General features: G+C 34.1%; 1 protein-coding gene across 2 annotated transcripts in view; it reads right to left on the reverse strand.

Moving 5' to 3' along the window:
• Positions 1 to 780: 780 nt before the first annotated feature.
• LOC140745003 (5'-3' exonuclease PLD3) overlaps positions 781 to 26846 on the reverse strand; it is a 65527-nt gene continuing 39461 nt past the window's right edge. For both annotated transcript variants that reach the window (XM_073076743.1, XM_073076745.1), the window contains exons 8-11: positions 13079 to 13210; positions 2334 to 2473; positions 1633 to 1798; positions 781 to 1243 (exon numbers count right to left, since the gene is read on the reverse strand). In XM_073076743.1, the coding sequence (XP_072932844.1) occupies positions 980 to 1243; positions 1633 to 1798; positions 2334 to 2473; positions 13079 to 13210 (702 nt within the window). In that variant the 3' untranslated portion in view covers positions 781 to 979. The remainder of the gene's footprint in view (positions 1244 to 1632; positions 1799 to 2333; positions 2474 to 13078; positions 13211 to 26846) is intronic.

Here is a 26846-nt window from a genome sequence, read left to right on the forward strand (position 1 = left end):
ATAATTATATTTTTTCAATAGATAATCAATAGAACTACTTAATAATTACTTGCATCCGAAAATAACGTATAGCATTTTTTATTTTATTAGTATTTAAACTCTTTAAATAACTGTATTTTATCTTAACAAAGCTGTCTCCAACAATAGATTACATTTTTTAACATGTCAATAGATATATGATAGACCCGACCCACTCGGATCTTTAATATTTTTCTTTTTATTAATAGTTTTTTTTAATGAATATACATTTTCTCCGACAAAGTTGTACGGCGATTAAAACTGCCGATAACAACTAGTTATGTTTTTAGGCACTACCTAATCTAGAAGATATAAAAATCTACACACTCATTCAAGATAGTCAAGACTTGGTAGGTTAAAATCACACGAAGTAAGAAGGCACACTCATTCAAACAGCTTATATTTATACAAGCTCTTATATTAGGTTTAAATTGGGACATCACAAACACATATAGAAAGGGTAAATAAAAAATATTATCTTCAGAAGATAAAACCTTCGTCCCTAATTGATAAAAAATAATTTACACCTTACACAGAGGTTTTTCTTATCGGAGACAAGAATCAAGTCATTTTTATAAATATATTTTAACAAGTTAGAATTATTATGTAGGCAGGTGGAAATTCAAACGAAGTCAGTAACTTTTACAGAGCTGCGACCAAATGAACAATAAAATGTTAACATGTGCATTTCCATCTTTTCAACTAGAATACGGTAGCTTATTTATTTATTTATTCAGCTGCATACTATCTAGTCGTGGACTCAAACAATGTCACCGCTGCTAGTAATACGATGCGCTCTCAACGATTTATCGAATTTGTCCTTATAAAATTTTGATTGAGATATTTTTGCTTAGAAATACGTTTACTGTTTTTGATCTAAAATACTTTTAAACAGAGACATTTGATGTTAATGGTCCTTGAAAATTAAATCAGTCTATCACTATCACTAAAGATCTCTTCGCTATAACCGTCTGAGTGGTACCGCGTACGGCGACGACCAATCTCTCTCGAACACGTCTTGTAATTCCCGTCTGATATCTCTAGTGACATTGGTGCCTTCGTTCTGGTACACGAAGGCTACGCCGGCAGTATCCACGAAGTAATCTCCAAACCAGTTGGATGTCCCGATGTATGCGGTTCTATCTGTTACCATGTATTTGTTGTGGTTGACTCGCGCGTACGGTATCTTGTCTTGAACCGGTGTCGATGGTACTATGAAGCGACGCTGTAATATTAAGGTGAAATAATATATTACGTGTAAATAAGAAATAAGTGATCGATTATAGAAGAGTGGATTTGTAACTTGTATGAGATGTATATAACATTTATTTATTTCAATAGTTACAAAAGACATGAAGTCAACCTGATGGCTGCTGTTCTAATTTTAAGGGTGTGGTAAGGGAGGCATACTTTTCCGAGGCGTTCCAGTTTAGTCCTCAGGGATAGCGGCGCATCTGTGGTCGACCCCAGGTAGGAATATGTAATCCTATATAGGGTTGATTACAGATGTCCATAGGCGGCAGTAGCCACTTACCATCAGGTGGACTGCATGCTCGTCTGCTACTCCTATATTATAAAAAAAATAGCCCTAAAGGTTGTTTGTTATGTACATACCACTTGTATATCAACCCGAGGGTAAGCGCCGGAGAATGCGGCCAGCGAGTGCAGGAAGTGGTCCTCCGCGGCGGGCGAGTGCCGCCACCACGATATCAGCATCCGCACCTTCACACGGTGCTCCAACGCCGCGGCACGGATCGCGTCGTCTATCTTCGGCCAGAATCTGGAAATTTTAATATAATCAAAAATAAACGTAGTTTCAGTTTGTTGAAAGTTCTTTAAGAAATTATTTTTTTGGGATAATTAATTATCATCGAGGCAGTTCTATAAAGGCAGTTTCTATAAAGATGTTACGAGTCCCACTTATCATGAATAAATAAATAAATTAAACATTTTTCTAATCTACAAATCCTACTTAAGGTTAAAAATGAAACATCTTTATAATCTAAAAATCCTGCTTAAAGTCAGTAAAAAAATGCTGACTTCTAAAATTGAGGCTATACGTTAAACAGACTGTTAATGTCACATCGTAACCTCAAAGTGCAGCAGCAAAAGAGTTAATTTTGATTTGATAATTATTAATTTGGAACTCTTCAAATCAGAAAACAACTCTCATGACTCCTACGTCGTGAATGTGATTGTCAGTGACATACACAAAAATAATTAGACAAAAACATTGGTCCAATGACGAACTTACTTTAACTTAGAAGTGTATTCTACTTAAAGATAATAAGATATCCATCTAAACATGATCTTACTTTAACTTGGGAGTGTACTCCAGCGCTGGACCGTAGTCCATGACTGATATATAAATGAATTCCTCCGCTGATTGGATAATGTTCACGATCGCGTCATCATCGTTCGTCCGACCGCTCGGACTCAAGGGTGGTGGTGAACTCTGGAAAAAAAACAGATTAAAACAAAATTAAGTTTTCTATCTTTCATATCTTCGACGATTGCAGCTGAACATATGTCTCCCTAGAAAAAAAAAATGTTAATTGACTCCCCTTCCAGAGGGAAGAATCGACGAGAGTGCTCTTCTTGTCTCAATTCGAAATAATTGAAAGATGTTTAGATTTTACGTTGTAGCGGCATCTTTCTTTCGGCAGCGGCAGGTTGCCACAGTGGGGTTTGTCGTTGCTTCTACGAAATAATTGAAAAAAAAAACGTGCGCTATTTGAGATCGATATTACACGTCAATTATTTAAATTAATAATAATTGGTAGGTAGAGAATACTGCCACCCACACTGCCATAATTGATCAAACATATCCTTGACAAAAAGTTGCATTTCATTACACGAACTCATTTTCAATAATTAGTTTTCAATAATTATATTTCAATAATTAGTAACAACGTTTCATATAGAACATTGGATATTGAATCACATCGAGATATAGAACGAAACGAAATGAACCCATGAATATTATATATGCCAATGGGCCTACAAATTGTCATAGCACGCGTGTTCGGTACGTTTTTATCAACGCCCAATAAATGGGTTTACACAGAAGTTGTTATTATTTTCCTATTCGTGGCGTGTTCGGTGAGCAGGGCAATATATTATGTGGCGTGGCATACTAAATTGCCCTCTGTCAGTATATATCGTCCCTATGATATACGTTTTATGGACCGAGTAAACAATATTTGTAATTATGAAAGCACCCACGCCGCGTGTTGAGTTTGTTAGTGCACTTGAATATGTAATTATTCAGTTTATAATTAAACTCCTCCTGTACACATAACCTCCTTATGTTTCATGTATGTATGTATATCTCATTCAAATTGAGCTGTGACCTAAACGGCGGTTAACATATTACGTGTACCGATTACACATATGAGTTGTCTTTAAATTTATCAAAATTACGCCTCTAAGTTGCATCTTTCCTCGCGAAAAATGTGAATTTATGTACACACATGTTTTTATTATAAAATGGGTATATTTATTTATTTCTAATCGGCCATAATTTGACTGTTGCATCTCTGTCTAAGAAAAGGCGCCCTTGCCTTAGAGATAACCCAGGCAAAACTTTTAAGGCACTGTTTTAGTTTTACCCTTTAATTTGGTAAGTTTAACATACATGTTCATTTTTCTTAAAAAGATTGACATTGTCTAGCGTATACAGGGTGAATTTTTAAAACGGGCCTTCAGGGCCAAATCCGAAACTATAAGGATTAGCGAAAAATGCTGAAAGGAGTTACGAGGCCGATTTTGATAAAAACTAAAACTGCATCATTAGTTTTTTTAAATATTTTTTTCCTTAGCCGGGAATCGAACGAGTTCATTTTGAAAAAAATGACACCTCTATATTATTCCACTATCTGATAGTGTCGCTTATAAGGATCAAATTCTGGGAAGTAATGTTATGTGACAAATTAAAGGAAAAGGAAAATTTTGAAGAAAATACGTATTTTTCCATACATTGGCATACTAATCCTTAAGGATTATACATAACAAATGATTTATGTATAATTCTTTAGAAACAGACATAAGTCATACCATTGAAGAATTTGTTGGTTAATCAACTAATTATTCGATGTTATGACTATGACATACGGCTTAGTATGAGAAAGTAATAGTTTGGCAAATAAGTTACCGCCGCTTTTAAGATTGATTTTTTAATGAAAATAGATAACTGATTAAATAGTAAATTCTTATTGTTTGTTGATTACAACTTCGTTTCAACGTGTAATATGATTTTCTATATCTTTTTTTTTAGTAATCACTCGGATTTGACTCTAAAAAGTAATTCTCGCAAATTTTCAACTTTACACCTGTATTAAACGATACTCCGCCCATAGCAAGTAAATCTATTTTAATGGTCCTAAAAATAACCTTAGCTAAGTCGGACATAAAAATATAAATTAATGGGAAACAAAACGTCCATTTCGAATGATTAGAAACATTGAGCCAAAAAAATGTTGATACACGAAATGTTTAAATTGATGAACTTAACTGCCAAATTAATATGAAAAAATATGTATTTTCTTAAAATTGAGGCTTTTCTTTTAGTTTGTCATTTATCATTACTTCCCAGATTTTGATCCTTATAAGCAACACTATCAGATAGTGAAATAATATAGAGGGTGTTTTTTTTTTTCAAAATGAACTCGTTCGATTCCCGGCTGAGGAAAAAGTTATTTTAAAAAAGTAATGATGCAGTTTTAGTTTTTATTAAAATCGGCCTCGTAACTCCTTTCAGTATTTTTCGCTAATCCTTATAGTTTCGGATTTGGCCCTGAAGGCCCGTTTGAAAAATTCACCCTGTATATACAAGATACAAAAATTTAAAAAATAATTGCGATATAATTTATACCTCAACCATACCTACTTTAGACAAATATCTACAATCGTAAATACCTAACAGCATACACAAAACACCGCCCATTTCAGGTACGCCCCGGAAAAGGTTGATCGCAAGCTCAAAGGTCAAAACACTATCAGCATTCAATTCTAGTCTAGCTTTCAGCTTCACGCAAACATCCTTCCTGTTTTGCCTTATTCAATATACGAAAAGGCTTTTAACGCTGAAAGCCTACACTAGTATCCCTGTGGGGTGCCATGGAGACGTACAACAACAAATAAATAAATACCTACATATAGAACTTTTAATTAACGCTTTATATATAAGGCTTTTAGTCTTATAGCCCTATATGAGGATTTTTCGTGCGACATGGGTGCCATGAGTCAAAATAGCAGGCCGCGCCATTGGACAAGATTGGCAAATTACTGACTTACATGGAAACCATAGTGTTTCCATGTAAGTCAGTGATCTATGGTAGAACCCTTTGCGGTCCTACTCTAGCGGCACCACCGCCACACCTATTTCTGCGTATTAACTGAAGTGTTAAGTGCTGCTGTGGTCTGATTTGAAGCGTATGCTAAGAGACACACTTTTCTGTTCTCAGGTAGCGACGCATCTGTGGCCGATCTCAGGTAGGTTTATCTAATTCTATCTGGGATTTATTACAGAAGTCCATGAGCGGCAGTAGCCTCTTACCATCCGGTGGACTGCATGCCCGTACTCCTATATTATACTTAAAAAAATCGGCATAGCCGGAGATCAGACTGGAAATAAAACCGTAGTATATTCGTCTGATTTCCAGAATGTTTCGTTGTATTAGTATATTTGATCGTGTGTCACTTGGTTGCATCACATTTTAATTGGGTTATTAATTATTGCTAATATACCAATGTTACCTTTCTTTCTTATTAATGTTTTTCTCGTCGCTATTGAGGGCACACCATAGCCGTGACCCCGACCTTGGTTTTATGACCCCCGTGGCTTATCTGTTACCATCCAATATTACGACCTTGCTCCGTATCATGCTTATTAATTTATTGTGCTTATTTGTTTATTTCATATAGGTATGTGACTCCCAAATGCATTGGAAACGCTTGATTTTTCTAATAGTGGCAAACGATAACGCATTACACCTAGCTACTGCTGCCCATGGACTGTGTTCTGTGTTCAACCTCGGATCAGACTAGATTCCTACTTGAGGTTGGCCCCTGATTTATTGCTACCTGATGAGTAAATTAGGATGCCACGAATAAGTATGTCTCCCTTACCAGCGAAACGAAAGTGGTTAGTAATGTCTTTGAATGTGAATCGACTAAATTACCCTTTGAGAATTATAGGTCTCAAGACATCAATCTTTCTTAAGTTGATGTGACCTTAAAAGCAACGAAGCAATACAATTCATAAATCATTGGTCTAATAGCTGTATTTAGTTTGTAAATACAAACAAAGGGCATTGTTCTGCTACAGTCGAATCAATCATCCAACGTCTTTGAATCCAACACGACGTGGATTGTTGACAAGCCACGTCGACAGTGCCTCCATACTGGTAAGGACTGTCCCACATTATAATTATGGTTAAATAATAATAAATTTCTACATTCATAGCCCCCCAGATAGATTTCCCCGTGACGTGGATGACATGGACATTGGATACACATAAATATAGCACAACTACACAAGCACCAATACCCAGAAAAAAAATCACAATTCATAATTTATATAAAACCTCGCTTATCAGATCTATGGGTCACCTAATTAAAAGCTCGTTAAGCAGTTAGTACCCGTTGTTTTGTAATATGTTCTTCTTTTTCTTTAACAACCATTTATCGAATGCTGGGTATAGATCTCTTCATTTTTATTATATAGCAGTCGTTAAAGCCTAGCAAAAGCGTTAGGAACGATTTAACAACATTCGACATGGGATACACTAAATCCGAATTCCAAGTCATAGAATTTTAGTTTTTTTTTTATAAATTAGAAGTAGCAGACGAGCATGCAGTCCACCTGATGGTAACCTACCTCAGATAGAATTAGATATTCCTACCTGAGGTCGGCCACAGATGCACCCCTGAGGACTTAGCTGGAACGCCTCGGAAGAGTATGTCTCCCTTACCACACACTTCAAACCAGAACACAGCAGCGCTTATCACTGCTGTTATAAGGCAGAAATAGGTGTGGCGGTGGTGCCGCCGGAGTCGAACCACAAAGGGCTCTATCACCTATTTAGTAAAGCTATCTTGAAAACCTGAGATAAAGCCCTCAAATTACAAAGATTTACGCATGGTAGTTAAGGTTTTAAGGGTTTTAGTCCACGCTCTACACTGGCACGACGCATTCTAATTTAGTCCTTTAGGGATAGAAATGAATCTGTAACGACATCAGACAAGACTCCAAAACATGTTCAGCAAGTTTTATGTTGTTTATTCAGGTGGACTGGTTGGTAATTAGAACCACCCAGTAGCAAGTTAAATTCATAAACAACAATCCACACACCACTACACACAAATCTTAAAAATACAACACGTTTTAGATTAGGTACCTATCAAGCAAAAACATTATATGATGCTAATATAATTTGACCGTTATAATATGCGCTGACCTTTATCCTATGGTCGCCCATAGGGTGTAAATGCCCAAAGTTTACAACCCCAAACAACCTCGCCGTGGTGACCTTGGCACGCGTTCAATACATTCCACATTCTATACTAACGATTATTGTAACAATTACACATAATTGAACACCCTCTATTACCTACTGGGCTTCATTTATAAAGCAATCATTGTGGACCCATTTTTGTCCAATGTTGGACTCAGAAAAATGGAAAGAGGTGACCACGCTGGTCGACTAGACTATGAAAGAAGAAAGGAAGAAAGAGAGACTATGAAATATTTACCCCAAAAGTGCAGAGGGCCCGTGCGTCGATACTCTGACATAAAAGCACCTTCGAAAAGCAAATATATTCATTGACACAACACGCAAAGACCTAAAAAGATATTCATGAGTTACCATCAGATAGTCTGCATGCTCATTGTATTTGTTATTTTGATTCCATAAAACACCGAAATAGCAAAAGAGTCGTCAATGTGGCGCTAGCTTTAAAGAGTTGTTTTTTATAACTTTAACATTGTTTTTTTGACGATCATTTAGTCCTGACATTAGCTGGTAACTACGATCCATTTTACCCCTTTTATACTTCAGAAGTACTATTATTCGGCCATACTCATGCCATACTCATATAGGTAGCAGTGAGTCAGCGATCTTAGCCGGCGAGGTCGGCGGAAACCACCGTAAAAGCACTTAATGGAACTTTATGCTCTTAGCTTTTACAGGAAACTTGGTAGTCCTGTAATAGACATGTATTGTTCTATGTACTGTTGTCCGTGATTTCGTCACGACTTTCCGCCTCATTGAAATAGTAGAATCCACTGTCAAAATTATGCACGGGTTAATTACCGAAATTAAGCAGCAAAAAAAGTCATTCATTGCCAAAAAAAATACGTTACTTTTTATTGCCGCCAATTGATACATTAATATATTGACCCTGTTTAAAAACATTACAAATATCTGCACAAAATCTACTAGATATGCACGACGACAGATACGCACGATTCACATTGAATATAGAACATATAGTTCAAAATGAAACCTCAAATAAATAAATAGGCAAGCAAAGCCATTGTTATAATTAACTACGCATAAGTACGCAAGCAAAGATATAGTTAACTATTCTCAAAACAGAAAATACCAGCTAGTCCCTAACCCGCAATGAAACAATGAACACTTAACTTATATTGGCAATACAAAACACTCAACACCACATACGACCACTTAAACCTAACAGCTAAACAAACGGCGTTTAATAGCGCTTATCGTGAACGTTAACGTACACGTTTTAATATTTTAACGTAGTCCAGAACGTTGCATGTTTACAACGACGCAAATGGAACGTTACAACGCTTTCACTATTTGCTAACAACACACGAAAAACAAACATTTAAACACTTGCTCGAACTCCATAACGGAATATATTGTAAAAAAAATATCGAGGATAACTTATGTACCTAGTATGAATTTCAGACTCTCACACATGAGAATAAGCGTTCGAATCTCGGCTACCAATGATTTATTAGAAGAAGTATTAAAAGTTAATTATCAAATGCTTTAACAGTGATGCCAAGTCTACTAATTCGCATTGGACCAGCAAAGTGAGCTTTGGTTAAAATATTTTTGATTCTGGAAGAAGACTCGTGCCTAACAGTGCGATGTTAATGAATTGACGATGACAATGATGAATCTTTGTTAAAACCGGATTAGAAAACATATTCCTTTCTACACTATCCACATCGAGCCAGTGTGATGGAGATTCCAGTACCCGTAGTATGAGATTTTTACAAATATGGCTGTTTTGTATTTGTTTCCGTATTTCCTGTACATTTCCAAAAAGTTCTGATACAGTTCGAAAGGAGCTCTGATTGGAAATGTATGGACAAATACGTAAACAAATAAAAAAAAACAGACATTTTTGTAAAAACGTACAAACTCATACTAAGGGTACAGGCCTCTTTTAGTGAAAAAACCCGTGTCCAACAGTGGGATGTACAAAATAGTCAATCCAACCACAATAAGCTACAAAGCTACACTCCACTTCCAACACAGTAAGTACCATTTCTCGAACTGTCGTAATCGTAAAGCATTTGCTTCGAGAAAACGATAGCTTCCAAAGCAATTGAAATACATTTTACAATAGCAATAAACCAGTTGAACGACAATACGGAGCCGTCGTACTTTTCGTTTAAACTCGAAGGACGAAATCGTAAAGTTGGTGTAAATAATAAATTTGGAAATGGAACGATTCGCCTACACAATACTCCACGTATATTTGTCGGGCGGCTTACTTTATCCATTTACGTTTCATTCTACATCACGCACTCTATCATCGGATGGTATCAATATTCGAGATGTTTTAGCTTGGTTTGAAAGATGGTCAAACCATACTGGTTCCACCATCATGCTGGGCACGGGTCTCCTCTCAGAATGGAAGGATTAGGCCATAGTCCACCGCGCTGGCCAACTACGTATTGGTAGACTTCAAATACCTTCTAAAACTTTTTTTTACTGATTAGTTACATACTGCTTTGACTCCAAAAATACCACCGCCAAATCTGCTTCTAGCGTTCAGGGTAGCGTTTCAATGGAAAGGTGAAGATGGCGACTAATGTACATACGAGGTGACCATATCAGTCCACAGGAGGAGCAACGAATCTGTAATCTATTGCTGCTCTACCAGCAACCAATTAAAGCTTAGAACAGCGGGGAAATATTTACAAATGTCCATAGGCGGTAGTGACCAATGACAATCGGGAAGACTGCATGCTCGCTTTCGTTTTAATAAAATAAATAATCTAATCACTTCATTTAACTATTACCATTTCCAGTTTGCGTTGGGCGTACAATTAAATTATTGGCTAGAACGTTCAGTATAAATTATAAACTTTATTATTATTTATTTACTGTAGGTACTTATTAACTTAAGTATGTTGATAATTGAGCACAAGTCTTATCAAGTAAGCATATTTTTCAAGCTGTCATAATGGCAGACACACAAAGAAAATATTCTTTGCTCATTTTTGCCAGACTTCGCGCGCATTCGCTAGCATCTTGGCAACAAAAGAGAATACAGCTACATTAGCATATCTTTCATAAAGCTACAGCATTTAGCCGGCGGCTATCTTCAGAGAATCTTTTGTATCACTTACGTTTGAGAATTTAATGAGCCTACGGTGTAAGGCAGAACAATGCCTACACGAGTGTTTAATACTGGCTGTGTACCGCGACTTCAACACTTATTTGAGATTTTTTTATAAGATCGAAGTAAGAAACAAGCGTATCCAGCTGAATTGTTCACTATTAATATCAATAACCAGACACATGTACACAAAGGATTTGAGGTTTAATTACTACTATGCAATGACGACCAACCGAACAGACCGGCTTGATGTATCCTCCAAAAGTTGGAACAGTGGAAAGTCAAGATGCAATTTTACAAAGCGGTATAAAAATTGAATTTCCCTGCAATCTAAGTCAAAATGAAATATGTAACATACAAAGCAAAATATTGTAAACGTAATCCAGGTGTGGTGTCTAAAAATATCAACCTTGAAAATCTATAGCAATATCGCTTCAAAAATGTATTGCCCTCTCCCAAGTGTGGTGTAACAAAATTCGGCAAGGGATAAAGGGCAAATTGAAATTTTCTGTACCGACCACGGCCCGGGGGAAAATATGAAAGTACGAGAGCGAATTTTGTTCATAAAATTTGGGGCTCACTTAAAAATATTAGAAGTTGGTTAAAAGGGTTTAGGAGTATATGTCTAAAAATAACTTCGTTTTACGTTTCAATAAAAGTAAATTAATGTTTTTTCTATTATTTAGAATAAAAAAATCCTAACCATTTTGAAACTATTCAATATTTTGTACATGTGTACTTTTCTAAGTATACCTGCTTTAATTTGATTAGGTATAGATTAATTTGATTGATAAAATACATATTTTTGTTTTAGTTAGTTTTTGGCATTAGCAAGAACTACTTGCCTAAAACGTTAGGTTTGAAACATAATTAACCCATTACAATAACAAAGAAGTGTGCATAGAATGCTTATGCAGTGACTATATAGAGCAATATTCTGTCTATAAGCCTCTCACGAACTGTAGCGAAAACCAATAAATAAGGAACGGCTTGAGAGGTATTGCTCTGTTCTCAAAAGCGGAGTTCGTGAACAATAACGGCGGGGAGAACATAGTCTATAACTCTATAAGCTACGTGTTCTACATTGTGAGTTAAAATTAACTTCTTGCGCAAGTTAAACCTGAAACTCAATATATTAGACAGATCTTTTACAAGGGCCGGTTAATAATTAAGCTTACATTGCTACATTAAAGTCTTCTACTATAACGCGTAAGTGCCGTCAAAAAATCTTATATATAAAATTCTCGTGTCACAACGTTAGTTACCGTACTCCTCCGAAACGGCTTTACCGATTTTCACCAAATTTTATATGCATATTCAGTAGGTCTGAGAATCGGCTACTATATATTTTTCATAACCCTAAGTGATAAGGGTTGTTCACCTTTAACATTTTTTTAATAATATGGCAACACAACGGGTGAGCTAGTAAATCCCAAGTAAAGATAACTTACATAGAGACAAACAGATTAACTGTTTATTTTTTCAGTCTTGGTTAAAGAGGTATAATAATCGCTTAGAAAACAGTAATTACGCTGTTTATTTTTTGTAATTATAGACACTTCATTTTAATAAATTCTATTACATATTTACTGGCTAAACATATGGTTGGACAACTAAAATAGTTCAAACTGAGTGGGCTAAAATTACATAACAGTGACATTGAAAGCATTTGATATGAACTCCAAATAGATGAAGATTTTATAAAAATGTTCTCAATAGGAACATTTAATATTTGAAACGAAAATAGCGCAACGTTAAAAGCATAGAAATACCCTGAGGACTAAGTGGAAAAGCTTCATGTGAGTGTCTGCCTTATTTTGATAAGGAAGACACTTACACGTTCTGGTTTGAACGGTGTGCCCTTCATACCAGAATACAGCTGCGCTTAAAGGCAGAATGCGCCACTGCTTTTAATTATGAAAAGCTCTACCACCAAAATAATCAATTAATTTAACGTTGAAGGAAAACATCATGAGGAAACCTACATGACTGGAAGTTCTGTAAAATAAATCTGAAAGTTGTGTGAAGTTTACTAATTCACACATAGGCAATATGTTGAACTATAGCATAAAGTCTGCATCCTTGTCAAAAGGGTGGTAGAACCCTTTGTGGTTCGACTCCGGCGGCACCACCGCCACACCTTTTCTACCTAATAACAGCAGTGGTAGGAGACAGACTTTTCCGAGGCGTTCCAACTTAGTCCTCAGGGGTAGCGGCGCATCTGTGGCCGACCTCAGGTAGGAATATCTAATCCTATCTGGGGTTGATTACAGATGTCCATGGGCGACAGTAGCCACTTACCATCAGGTGGACTGCATGCTCGTCTGCTACTCCTATATTATATATAAAAAAAAGACTCGAGTCTAATAGAGAGAAGGAAATGAGCTCATGGAGGAATGACATGAACAATAACAATTATGAAAATGTTATTTAGACATTATAAGTTACTTACAGTAATATAAGCCCCATAGCTGCCACTGCCATCGGTGACGTTGATGGGGTGTTCCAGGTCGATGTGGGTGCTGAGTTCCGATGGCCACGTGTCCGGGATCACCGCGTCCGTAGCACCCAACTGCCAATACACCTGCAAAGATAGGTAAACTATACAGAGTGTCCCAAAAATTAGGTTGTATGAAATGGATGTATTATATAGGGTGTTCTACAAAAACATGTCGATTCAGATGACATTGCATAACACAATAATCGTCAATGTTAGAAATGTAAGACGTCTACGCCTCGGCGGTTGTGTGTATAAATGTATATGCTTATATTTTGGTATGCATGAATGTGTGTGCACGAACATATGCATGCATGTATCTTAACCACACAAAAATGAAAGAATCCTAATATAGGTAGTGTTAACATAAATCAATTTATTGGTATAAACTTTTTATTTATGAAAACTACTTTGACATGTCTTTATTTTAATAAAGTGCCGGTCATTGAACTGAGAAACAGTTTAATGTCGTATTTGCTATAAACGATAAGAAGGGAAAGCATGGAAAACAAACATATATCACAGAAAAACGTGAAGCGAAAAGACACGCCGCCATAAAATTTTATTGGTTCTCAGCTATAAACTTGTTCTTCCGAATTCTATTGCATGCACTAAGCTTAATTGACGCCGTAAAAGTAATGTACGAGTACCCTTGACTTCTACTAAAATTATATTAAGTCACAATTTAATGATGATAATTCGCATATCATTATGTTTACTATGATTCTTTATTAAATATTTTTTTAAATATCAAAATAGCTAACCGGTATGCAGTCCACATGATGATTTTTCGTTATTTTGCAATCAATCATTTTTTAACTAAATTTAAGATTACCTGTTTCAAAAATGGGTTTACGGATAACACAATTGGTTTCCAAAAATAGTAAAATAATGTTATTACACTAGTACGCAAACGATTTTAATAAAATCTTTACATTTTAAATAATGTAATGGTATCCACACTGTATCTACGGTTTTATTGTTTAAGAACTTCCAAACTATGGTATAAAATATTTATAAAGACAGAAGCATCAAAAACTTGTATTTTTACGTATACCTTGCTACAAATAACTATGTATTCAACAATTGAACAGAATAACTAAACACCTACTGGTATAATACAATAAAATAACTATCATAAGGTATATTAACTACTTATAGTATTTACATAACACTTATGCAATATTTCTAGAATGCGCCCGCAAAACTTTCTCGCTATAAGTAGGTACATTCTAGTCTCAGAAGGAGATATTTATTGAAGCATGAATATTCCAAGGTATCTTTAGATCTGAATGTCTCTAACTCCGTTAGTTCCACAGATACGAGGTTAGCGGTTGCTGCTTCTGCATTTTATGTACACAACTTTATTCCAAGTGAATGCTTAGAAGGTATATGTACTAAACAGATACATAATATATACTTTCGCGCGGATAAGTTTGCCAATTCACCGAGAAATGTGAAAGAATTGATCTACTGTAAGCGCAAAATTAAAGTGCAGTTGCGCTACAACGAGCATCAAAATGTAGCTTTTTCAAAACAAGTATTGAAATGGAAAACCATTTCATTTAGTACCATAGGGGTGCTTAAAAAATATTCGGTCCATCATAATGGATTACGTCATTTAGCTAATGATGTATTGTCATTAAAATGAACCAAACGTGCAAAATTTCAGCTGAATCAATTATGGTCAACTAGTTTGAAATTGAGTTACATTTGAGACTTACATACATACGAACTCACAAGGCAAATTAAAAGCTTACAATAATAGACGCTATCAGCGTATTATATGTGCTGATTGACATAATTAATGCCACTGTAGTCGAACCACGTAGTTGTAAGATCTTCAAAAGATCCATTTGATCTCCAGCTCCACATTCCCAGTAACGAGGTTAGCGCTTGCAGTCTGCATTTTTATTTACTCATACTCGCTTTTACTGTATGTGAGCTGAATAAAAAATTCGTTATGTATATCTAGTTTCACAAACATGTTGCTTTTGTCTTTGCCTTCTCCCCGTACAGAGCATCATTGAAAAATAAATGATAACTTAATTTATAGTTATTTATACTAACTTCGACTTTCGAACCGATGGTAAGTGGCTACTGTTGCCTACGGAAATTTGTAATTATATATTATGTAAGTCGGCCACGGGAGGATCAATGCATTATGGTCGGGTTTAATTTGGAACTTCTCCGATAAGTACGTCACACCAAAACACATCAGCACTCAACAATGCTGTTATTAGGCAGAAATAGATGTGACGGTGGTTCCTCCGAGGCTAATCGCAAAGGTTTTTACTGCCTTCAAAATATCTTATATTATCTTGGTTTATTTACTATTCTTAAACTACTAAGACACGTTTATGCGACTCATAGCAAAATAAAATATAAAATATTCAAATAATCGAAAATATTATGGGGTTGCTTCACAAACACATTCTTAGCTGTGTTAAAACAAATCTTCCTGTTTACAAGTTATATTTTAACCGCTTGTCAGAATCAGTCCTTGGAATATTCGCTACCGTATAAGCTTGAAATTCATTGAGCTATCCTTCATCGGATTTGTCCTCTAACTTCCTGAACAACTACAATAACAACTTTAGCATTGACATACTTTCTCTAAAATATAATAAACTTTCCATAACATAAATAACATTGAAGAGTCAGTCTGTGGTTTTAAACTGGATTTTATTGGTTTGTTTATTTATAAAAACTAAAGAACTTAGGTAAGTTATATTTCCGTGTTCTAATTCTCCTTAATCCAAATGTAAATTCCAAATACAAATGAAGATTATAATTTTAAAATCGTTTATTTTTTAACGAATGTCTGTTTAAAATTCATTATTTAATTTAAACTCTAGCCCCAACCAACCTAGAATTGTCCCCTTATTTATAATTAGAAATTAAACGAACTTACCTAAGTGAAGTTCCAATTTCAATTGTACGAACTGCATAGTCTCGAAATGATAATGTTGACTTGTAGTACACCGCCAGTCGTCAGCCTTGTGTCACGTATATTCAGAGCTAAAAACCTCGAATTCAAATAATTTAAAACAATATCCAACCTACTTATAGCGCCCCCTACCGGTAAATGTCATTAAGTTTAGAGATCCTGGGGTCAAGATGTAAGTTCATTAGCTCGATTATTTTACAACATAGATGATATTATGGGTAATACTTATCGTATATAAGTATGGGTGGGTGGGTTATAATATCATTTCGAGACTATGCAGTTCGTACAATTGAAATTGGAACTTCACTTAGGTAAGTTCGTTTAATTTCTAATTGTACTTCACTGCATAGTCTCTTCAATGATAATGTTGACTTGTAGATGTTTAGAGATTTGTAAAATAACGAGCCTATTAAACAAGATACAAAAACATTTAAATCCTATTATTTTTAAAATTCCTAATTTAATATATCTATTTAAATATTAATTACAGTTATCAAGTATACGTTTGATGTAACGTCTCTACTACAAAATTGAACTTAGATCTGATCCATTCAGCTATCCTTCTAAGAGGGTCTTAACTGACACTCATATGTTTAGACGTCAGCGTAGCAGCGTGGTAAAGCGTGCTCTCTAATGGTATGTATTGTAAAAAATGATATATCAATGCCATCATCCTCCGTGGTTGGTAAAATCTAGAAACTGTCGTCTGGAAGGTCACTGTATTATAAGATTACATAAAAGAAATAAACTTATTCTTGTAACTCTCAAGTGTTACTAGGCCTATCTAGGTAATTTTATTAAGGATGTGCTGGACAAATACTATGATTACTATGAAATAATGGTAATACTAGATTGTTTGAACACTGGTTATAGTAAGGTTTAAATTCATGTGGCAATTTAATATACAATATCTTCCGCCAAGCAATTTGGTTAATATACAATAATGTTATTATTATGTTTATGTATACTTTTTAGAAGTCTCGACTCAGATGTAGGCGAATCGGTAGTAATAAGAGCATTCACGGGCTTACACCAAGTGAACGTCATAATATATACGATATCTATTGTTTTTATATATTACTTATATATATATATATATACATATATATATATATATATATATATATATATATATATATATATATATATACATATATATAACTCATATATTATTATTGTTTTTTTTTTTTTTTTACTATATGAGTAATTACAATAACCAAAAAAAGTAAATAGTATTTATTCTTCATCTCCACTAAATAATATATAATATTTTACACTTAACTCGCTAAAAATATTTATACATCAGATGTAACTATCCCAACTAATAGCATACTTGGGATATGGAGGATAGAAAACCTAAATATGCATTTTAAGAACAAAAATAATTCTATATATATATATATCAAAATGAAAAGAATATTGTAACCAGTCTACAGATAGATCTAGTTATTTACACTGTTTAGGCCAAAATATTATAAGCACCAGCATCACGTTTTCATTATTGCGTCTAACATTGCTTGTAGAGCAACAAAATCTTGAGATTCGTGTATAGAAACGAAACGCTCCTCGAGGAAGCGAGTAACATACAGGGTAAAGCGTTGACGAAAAACAAATGGATCTAATCTTTTTTTTTTTTTTTTTTTAAATTCATATGAGACCCAAAATGCAACCCTTCCAAAACGAAAGGTTTATTTATTTTTATTTATTTATTTTTAATACTATTTTTTAGGACTGTCTGGACCAGTCTGATACTACCACAAACTCCCCAACCGTTCAGAGATAATCTTTAACAACAATTATTTTATTAGAAATAAAATGAATATTTCCATTTAAATAGTATAACCTTAGTCATGACATGTAAGTCATACTTCTTGTAGGTTTCCTAGTAAATAAATCTATTTAAAAACCTTCAAAGTGTTAATTCGCAATGTATAATCTTAATTTAGTGATAGCAAATTCATTCTGAAATTATTGAATGTATTAGGGAAATAAAAACATTTTTTGGGTATTCAATAAATCCAATATGTGCCTTGATATTACGGTTAAATGTGGGTATTAAACACCATGCTGTTTCTATATGAAATAACTGTGGAGTTGCCTACACGTATTAGGGTTTCACCGTGTTGAAGATGATTATTGAAAAAATATCTTTAAGCACAAGTAACGCTGCATTTAACTTTAAATAGTTGATCGGATTTGTTATTTAAATCAAATAACAAAAATACCGAGAATAATGACCATATGTTACATAACTGATTGTGTCCCGATAATAAAAATAATATGACAACTACCACCTGTAATTATATCTATCTGTAAGAGGGATAGTATTTTGATAAACATTATTAAAATTGTTATATATATATATATATATATATATACATATCTTTGCATTTATTATAATTTTTATTTTTTAATATTATTATTATATATATTTTTTTTTCTTTTTATTTCACCCTTGTGTTGATTTTTAATCTTTTATCTAATGGTAAAGCAATTTGATTTTTTATTTATTTATTCCTTGTATAATACAATGAACAACCTTAACAGTTGTATTATTTCCAATTATCAAACTATCTTTTAAGTAACCAATAAATCCTAAAGAATGATATAGCTTATTATGTCTATGATCCTAAATTACTAAGTGTCGTTATTGTTCCTTGTCCAATATTATGACATTTCAAATAGGAACTATGTTATATAAATATATAACTGACACAATGTCCCTAGATCTTAATCAGTTATGTATGGTCTTGTATCTTATAAAAGGTTAATAAAAACATAAATATAGTGTTCTGCTCAAACCAAAGGAAAGAACTTGAAATGCATAGAATTTCCATTTAACCATAGACATGTAAACACTGTTTAAGGTAATCATGAATTAGTATCCAAATATGCATTCTTGAAAACAATAGTAAGTAGTGAGTGGAATGCCAGGCTTTATTTAAAGCTCAAGATTAAGACCAAGATATTCAATATAAACCAACATCACCATCATCAGGTGTTGGTAAAGTAAAAATATTGTAAAAAATTGGTTAAGAGTAAACAATATGTTACCACTGATGTGAGAAGTCTTTCTACACACATACCGAGTATATTTTGAAAAAAAAAAATCTTCATTCCTTGAGAATAATGAGTTTAAGTGTTTATACAAATAGACTCTTAAAGCTAACCACTTGCAAAACTTGGGTCAATAGTTATTTGTTACAACTGGTCTTTAAAATTATAATTATAAATAATCGACCACATTATTAACCACTCACCTAAAAATCTGTTGTGATTGAAGATTTATTCCAAAGGAAACTTCGATCAAGCCTTTCTGTGATACAGGTATTTGTGCATGAGGCTTGGTATAAGTCAGATAATGACCCTATTTGGTATGAGTATCTCAAACTTTTGGATGAAGTTTATCATAGGATGAAGTGTAAATATCTTCGTTATATTTGTTATTATAAAATATTGTACTATATATATATGAATTGAACAATCATTGTTTCTTAAACCATTTTGCCGATCATTTGTTCCAGTACTTGTACTATGAAATTTCTTCTTATTATTTATTATACATAATAAATGACCAGCACCAGTAATAAGATAATTGATAGCAAATTATCTTTATAAAGGCAAATAATTTAAAATTATTAAGAAACAATCATGTCAAATGCTCGAGAGCAGTAAGCATTCGCCTGATGTGGCATGGCTTTTGACTCTTTACAGCTACAATAGTAACTGCGACTTGTGCAACTTTTAAAGTCTAATCATGTGTTATCCGTCCCACAGTTTCCTAGAGGCTAGTGTTCTTCCTTTAAACTATTTTTTCCTTTAGTCTATCTATCACCATCTAGATAGATAGATAGTTCCTTTAGTAAATTACTCTTTAATATGCTGATCTACCTAGATACCAAATTCTTATGAATGGTTAAACCAAATTTAGGTTCTTCTAGAGTATTACAAAAGGATATAAATTGTCATCTCTATATACTGTATCATGTACATTATTAATCTGAATGATTCTTCAATAAAATGTTCATTCATTAAAATCATTACACCCAATCGATGGTAATAGTTGTGTCTATCTACTGATTATTAGTATTTTGTTACATGGGTTATTTACCCGATGTGAAGGACATCATACCCTATTAGAATGGGTGAATATCCATTGTATCCGTTTACTTAATAGTAGTATCTTATTATAGTTGTTATATAGGTAAATATCCAATATGTAAGGGTCCCTTATTTGAACGGATGAATATCCATAAGGTATATTCTACTCAATAGTAGATTATTTTATGTGAGTAAATACTCAATATAAACAGGTTAGTACCCATGAACGGGGCTAAATAGCACCCTATTTCTTGTAATGTAGGTAAATATCCAATATGTAAGGGTCATAACCTTATTTGAACGGGTGAATACCCATTAGGTATATTCTACTCAATAGTAGATTCTTTTATGTGAGTAAATACTCAGTATAAACGGGTTAGTACCCATGCACGGGGCTAAATAGCACCCTATTTCTATGTTCATAGCTTTATATAAGCGAGATTTATATAAGGATTTAAATAAGCGAGATCACCTAAATAGGTGACAAGCTTAGTTAATGAACATAAGACGTCAAATTCCTTGCTACAGAACAATATGGTAATCTAAAAATCCTTTGCTTGGAAAAATATATATGTAAAAATTTACCTTGTCATTCTTCATTAATATATAAGATTATCATCTTATCTTTAATAAATGAAAATAATACATTTTCAATTTGCGACTGCATTCGTAATGGCCGCCTAGTACAAGTCTTCAGAATAATTTCGTCAAAATTCTTTATTTTCCATTGTAACTTTTTTGCACAATATATCACACCTACGTCTTTTATAAATTATTAATTGAAATATTTGTTATAAATTAACAATTTTTACGATAAATTACTTATTTTATTTCTTATTTTGAAAAATCATAAATGTACACAGGCTGCACGAAAAACGATAATGACATTTACCGGTAGGGGGCGCTATAAGTAGGTTGGATATTGTTTTAAATTATTTGAATTCGAGGTTTTTAGCTCTGAATATACGTGACACAAGGCTGACGACTGGCGGTGTACTACAAGTCAACATTATCATTGAAGAGACTATGCAGTGAAGTACAATAGTTCACAATGCTAACCAAGTGCGGATTGATAGACTTCACACGCCCTTCAAATATTTTTACATTACGTACTCATACTTTTTATAAAACATTTCTCAAACATAAAACATCCTCGCGTTGTTTTTCTTCGTCGTTTAAGTCAGTAATAATAAACATTAAATACGCATATATAACATAAAAAATCACACGATAATGCTTCGGATTCGTACCCTAGAGGTTGAGGAGCCGGAAATTCAATTTCACACTAGTAGAATATTGCTTTTCTTCTATTATTTATCATCAATCAAAAAGTATATACCTTACAATTTTCCGTCCTTGACAAGGTTCGCCCTATAGCGTAATAACCTAAAGGGTAATATAAGAGCCACACAAGGTTAGGGCACACATTAATAAATATCCTATTTACTATTCAATGGCTAGGGTTAGCACAGTAATATGGAAATTATCTTTATACATTTGGCTGTCCTCAGAGACCTACCTGTTGTATCTAAACACGCTGTGACCTCAATAGCCGATCAAGGTCACGGTAGTCCATAACAAACCTTGATAAAGCGAAACAATTTGAATATAATTTTATTAAAACTGAGAAAAATCATTTTGCAGTTATCAACATAAATCCTATTTTTGCTATGATGTAAATGCTTTATAAAGTTGGAAAAAAGTACTGCAGGAAATGAAATGCCGTAAATGCCATGAAAGGGCCGTAATAGGAATGGCATTTTTAAAGGGGCGAAAAAATCTGGAGGCACGGCAGTGCCTCCGCCAAGTCGAGCCAAAAGAAAAAAGAAGCGGCACGGCCGTACCATACTTTTCCCGAAGCAATTCGGCCCATTTTTGACCCCCTGTAACTTCGTTGCATATGAAGCTAGAAGCCTGAATTTTCAGGAGCCAAGCAAGCATTGTATAGACACGGTACATTTCAAATTTCATGCAATTTGAACCAGTAGTTTAAGAATTACAAGTAGTTAAACTTCGTAATTTTGTCACTCACTCACTGACTGACTGACCGATCATCAAAAGTTTAAGGCACTTCCAGCAGACATAGAAGGTTGAAATTGAGAATACAATTAGTGTTTAGTATATAACTCATGGAAAAACTAAAATATTTTGTAATTTCTGTCCAGTTATCTAGATACACCAACTACATTAAATAACTTTGTATCCTATATAAGTAATATAGGATTACAAAGTTATATTTGCAGTTAATGAATCTGTGTTTCTGTCCGCGAAATGTACGAGTAGTAGGGGAGCCCATGATGTTAAATTGGTAGAAACTCGAGCGTCAATAGGACGTATACGATTGTGTAGATTACACGTTAGAGTGAAGAAAAGGTTGTGTGATATTTTTCGATTCACCGTGGAAATAGTTTCTAGATGATTCGAAAAATGTAAAAAGCAGAGTCAGACATACTCAAGGCGCGGCAGGTTAGTGATAGAGTATATATCTCTGATGCCGGAAATATGTTTATCTGCTGGTTTGCATAGGGGGACAGCCATACGAGAGGTAAAAATGAAAAAAAAAATAACCAGCACATTAGATTTTCAAAGGGGATATGAAGTTACCCCAGATGAGTCCCCCATTCGAAAGACTGACGATTCGATTCGAAAGACTGTCAGTGACTCTTCGAAAATGCAAAAAACAACGTTATCTTGACACACTTGAGGGCGTAAGATTATTATACAGGAAATTCCAGCTGATGTTTTACTTATCATAACCCTTCATCTGACGATTTAGTGGAGGGGTTTTTTATACTGACGATTTGAAAAAAAAATAGAATGAGAATATATAAAGAATAATGTATTTTCCATAAAATTTGCCTTTTCCTTTAGTTTGTTGTACACCATTACTTTTCAGGGATCCATGCTAATAAATGGCGCTATCAGATAGTGCATATTTTCTAGCATTATTTCCTTTGTATTAAAAAAATACCGCACTCGAGTATGTCCAGGTATAGATTTTTTGCAACCTTATTACTCCCTAACGTATTATCCTTATTACTGCCCTCAAACCATCAGATTATAAATTTATTGTTTTCAGCATGTAATTAAGCTACTATAGATAATACGATTTTTTATTAAAAGTCTGATGGACTTCCCTGGTTGAACCCCCCAAATGGATAGTTTAAGATACTCTATAGGATGTAAGGTATCTCCCATATCTTAATCTGCCGCGTTCGAGTCACTCTCGAAATCCCGTCTTGGGCTCTCCTACTATTATAGGCGACGTCAATTGTTTTTATTCTCGAGACAAAAGACGTTTTCAATTCCAACTTCAATTTAAATTCAATTCAAATAATGGGTGAAGTGCGAATCGAACTCGTACACTGAGGGTTCCGTACCACAAAAATATTTGTTTATTTTATTTTTATTTTTACTAATTGATGTTATAGCAGCCATATAATGCATTGTGAACATTTCAAATGAAAAACGCTAAAAAATAGCAGGTCCTTATATGTTTGTCTCTGTAGTTCCTGGACTAAAAAAGGGTTAGATACGATATCCCGTGCCTGTCGTAAGAAGCGACTACAAGGGGGCTTCCGGAGTTGGGAGTGGCAAGAGGGAGCTCGAACCGTCCAATAAGTGTCCCCGGGAAGGACGGCGGTATGTGTAGTCGCATACCGTCGTGAACACCGGATAGTTTAGGAGGAGCGAAAACTGTTCTCCCAGGGCACAGCTCGATCGGGGCATCGCGCTTAAAGGACTTCTGTTACGTTCAGTCGGAGATCCCGGAGTTCTCCAACAAACGTTGAGGACGGCCACCGGAGGATTTTAGTGCGGATAAAGTCCCACATAACCCGGCGTCACTCTCACGTCGTCGAGTACCTTTTGAAGATTTCCTCCTCATAAAGAAAAAGAAGGTCCTTGCATGGCAACTCTCCTTTATTTGAAAGTTTTTTGGAGTTTACTCCTTAAGAAACGATTTGAGTTATAAGGCCCGGTACGGAAATTTTATGAGGAGTAAAATCAAGTGTAACACGAAAAGTTGAGGCGTTACGTAGAAAGAGACAAACATATATGTATATCTGTAGGATTGAACGTGTAAAAGAATGAGATGGAATACATTACACAGCGTATCTCATTCTCGGGGTCTCCTCTTTGCGCGATACTTCGTAGTCTCACTGTATAGTTCACTACCTCCAGTCTGAGAGTTGAATGTGTGCGTATGTTTGTACGTGTGTGTTGCGCGCCTGCGTATTACGAAGTTCTGCCACAACTTGTATACTGCTGCCGAGTACAGGGTATGCATGCTGTATAATAAATGCATATAGTAGCATCTATTGTAGACATCTATATATTATTATTATTATTTATATTATTTTGTAACATACTTTATGTAATACGCATTATTGAAGTAATATTAATAATCCGAATAATTACAGATATATGTTTGTTTCTCTTATCATTTTAGCAGATGCGTTCATTTACCCTTTTTTCTATTCGATATATATCATAATTATCGTTCGTAAGGAGTAAACTCCAATCGTGCGTCGTAGCTGACACACACACACTTTTTTGAAAGTTTTTCTTTTTACTTTTAGTACTTATTGTTAAAGCGGCCACCATTATACATATTCCGTAAAAAATTTAAATTTCTATCTATTAAGGTTCCAGAAATAGAGCTCTATGTCAGACAGACAAACGGACAGCTTAGAAATAGGGTTCCGTTTTTACCCCTTGGGTATGGAACCCTAAAAAGTTATATAATATCAAAAACATTCCGAATTTCTGACAAATGTCATGAGAAAAAACTAGATGTTACAGCTAATGTGCCTAAATCAGTTAAAACGCAGATAGCTTGCCCATTACCTAAAGTACAAAACGAAGATTGTATCAATTTTCACCCCTTGACGTCGACCCGTGCATGCCATGATGCGTCGCCGTGTCATGAATTTACGACAAACATTGTATATTTTCAAGAAACAATATCGCTTTGCGGCACGATGTCGCTATGTGTCACGATACGTCGTCGTGTCGTAGAAAGGCATGTGTTTTAGCCCTAAGAACAAGTTTGAAAAGATGTTTCGAATTTTAACTACATAGTTACGGTCTTATTCATAAAAAATGCTTATAGAAGGTTTTAAGCACTCATTAGTTAAAGTGTTCAATAAGCTTATAAAACGTTCTATAAAATTGCTTATTCATAAACGTTCCATAAACCTTCTATAACTAATGTGTCGCTAAAGTCAACTATAAATGAAAATGTTGCCATTATAGTGAAGTTCGGCGAACAAATTGACGAATATCCATAGATAAACATCATTAAATGACATTATTTCGTACTAAAAAATATTCTGTCTTGACATTCTTGTCAATGGGTTGTCGATAAAACCAAATAACATGTCAGTGTCATTGTATTTGTAAATACCGCGAATTTATAAATATTTTATTTGTTAAAATGGGATGTGGAGCAAACGTTGTTAAAAGATAAAGGAGTAAAAATTGGTTGGATATTAATGTTTTATGTAATATTCATATAATTATATAAAGTTAAATTCAATTAAGTTTCGTTTTGTAAACATTCGCAATATTTTATGGCAGTAAACCCTGTATTTCAGAAGGTGTACCAGGACTTCTGCGATCTAATTTACGATCATTACGTACGAGATCAATTATAAAATTTACTGTCGATTTATTAAAGCGATAACGCTTCCGAAAGTCGATCGTCGTTTAAAGAAAACTGATAACTCTTTGGTGCAATGTTCTTCGAAGTGGACGGTTTTCTAGATTTTTAATAATATCTAAGCTTTGTAAAATTTGCATTGTAATTTAAAATAGTGATATAATAATGTTATTTATCGGATATTAAAATAAATTATTTCAAGTTTGTATACAAAATGGACATTGACATAATTTATTAAAAACGTATTGTCAAATTAGGTTAGTAATCACGAATCAGCTGTTGAGAGTCGGCCATCTTTGCCTTATAGCACTGTTATAGTAGGGTTCTGGCCTCTATAAGTTATAGAAGGTTTATAGAACGGTTTAGTGCCTAAAATGCGTTTATGAATAACACTTTTTAACAATCGTACTATAGCAACGTTATAAGTGTTCTATAACTTTTTATGAATAAGACCGTTAATCTGCATATTTTCTAGCTAATCTTAAGCCTAGTTAATGTGTATGCTAACGTATTCTACAATCTAACGGTAACATACACAAAATACAATAACTGTCGTGAGGTTTAGCAACTGTCACCGCATTATAAAATAATAATAAGTTTGTTTCCAAGGAAACAAGTGTTTAGGCAAAGTAGATGTTTCATTTTCGGCCATCTCATGTACATTATAACTAAAAAACACGAATAATTTGTATAATTGAAGAAAAATACACATATATTTTGATAACCTAAAGTATTCGTGTTTAAAAATATTTAAAATAAGCAATCCTCATTGAAATATTAAATATGGCGGAATACTGTCAATATCAAGTTTTCAAAACTGTCGATGTCGGGAACCTATGTGTACCCCACACATAGGTTACTATACTCTTTGGATGTCGGTAATTCTGTATTTCGCTGTTTTTGTCGTAAAGTTATTGTTACCTTAGTACTTTACAACCTGGCTTTTGTTTTGGGTATCCCGTCATTATTTCTGAATTTAATTAATTATTTATAATAATAATAACAAAACC

This window comes from Epargyreus clarus, unplaced genomic scaffold (genome assembly GCF_041222505.1).
Source record: "Epargyreus clarus isolate Ecla_fem2 unplaced genomic scaffold, WU_Ecla_fem_2.2 ptg000009l, whole genome shotgun sequence".
Classification (NCBI taxonomy): domain Eukaryota; kingdom Metazoa; phylum Arthropoda; class Insecta; order Lepidoptera; family Hesperiidae; genus Epargyreus; species Epargyreus clarus.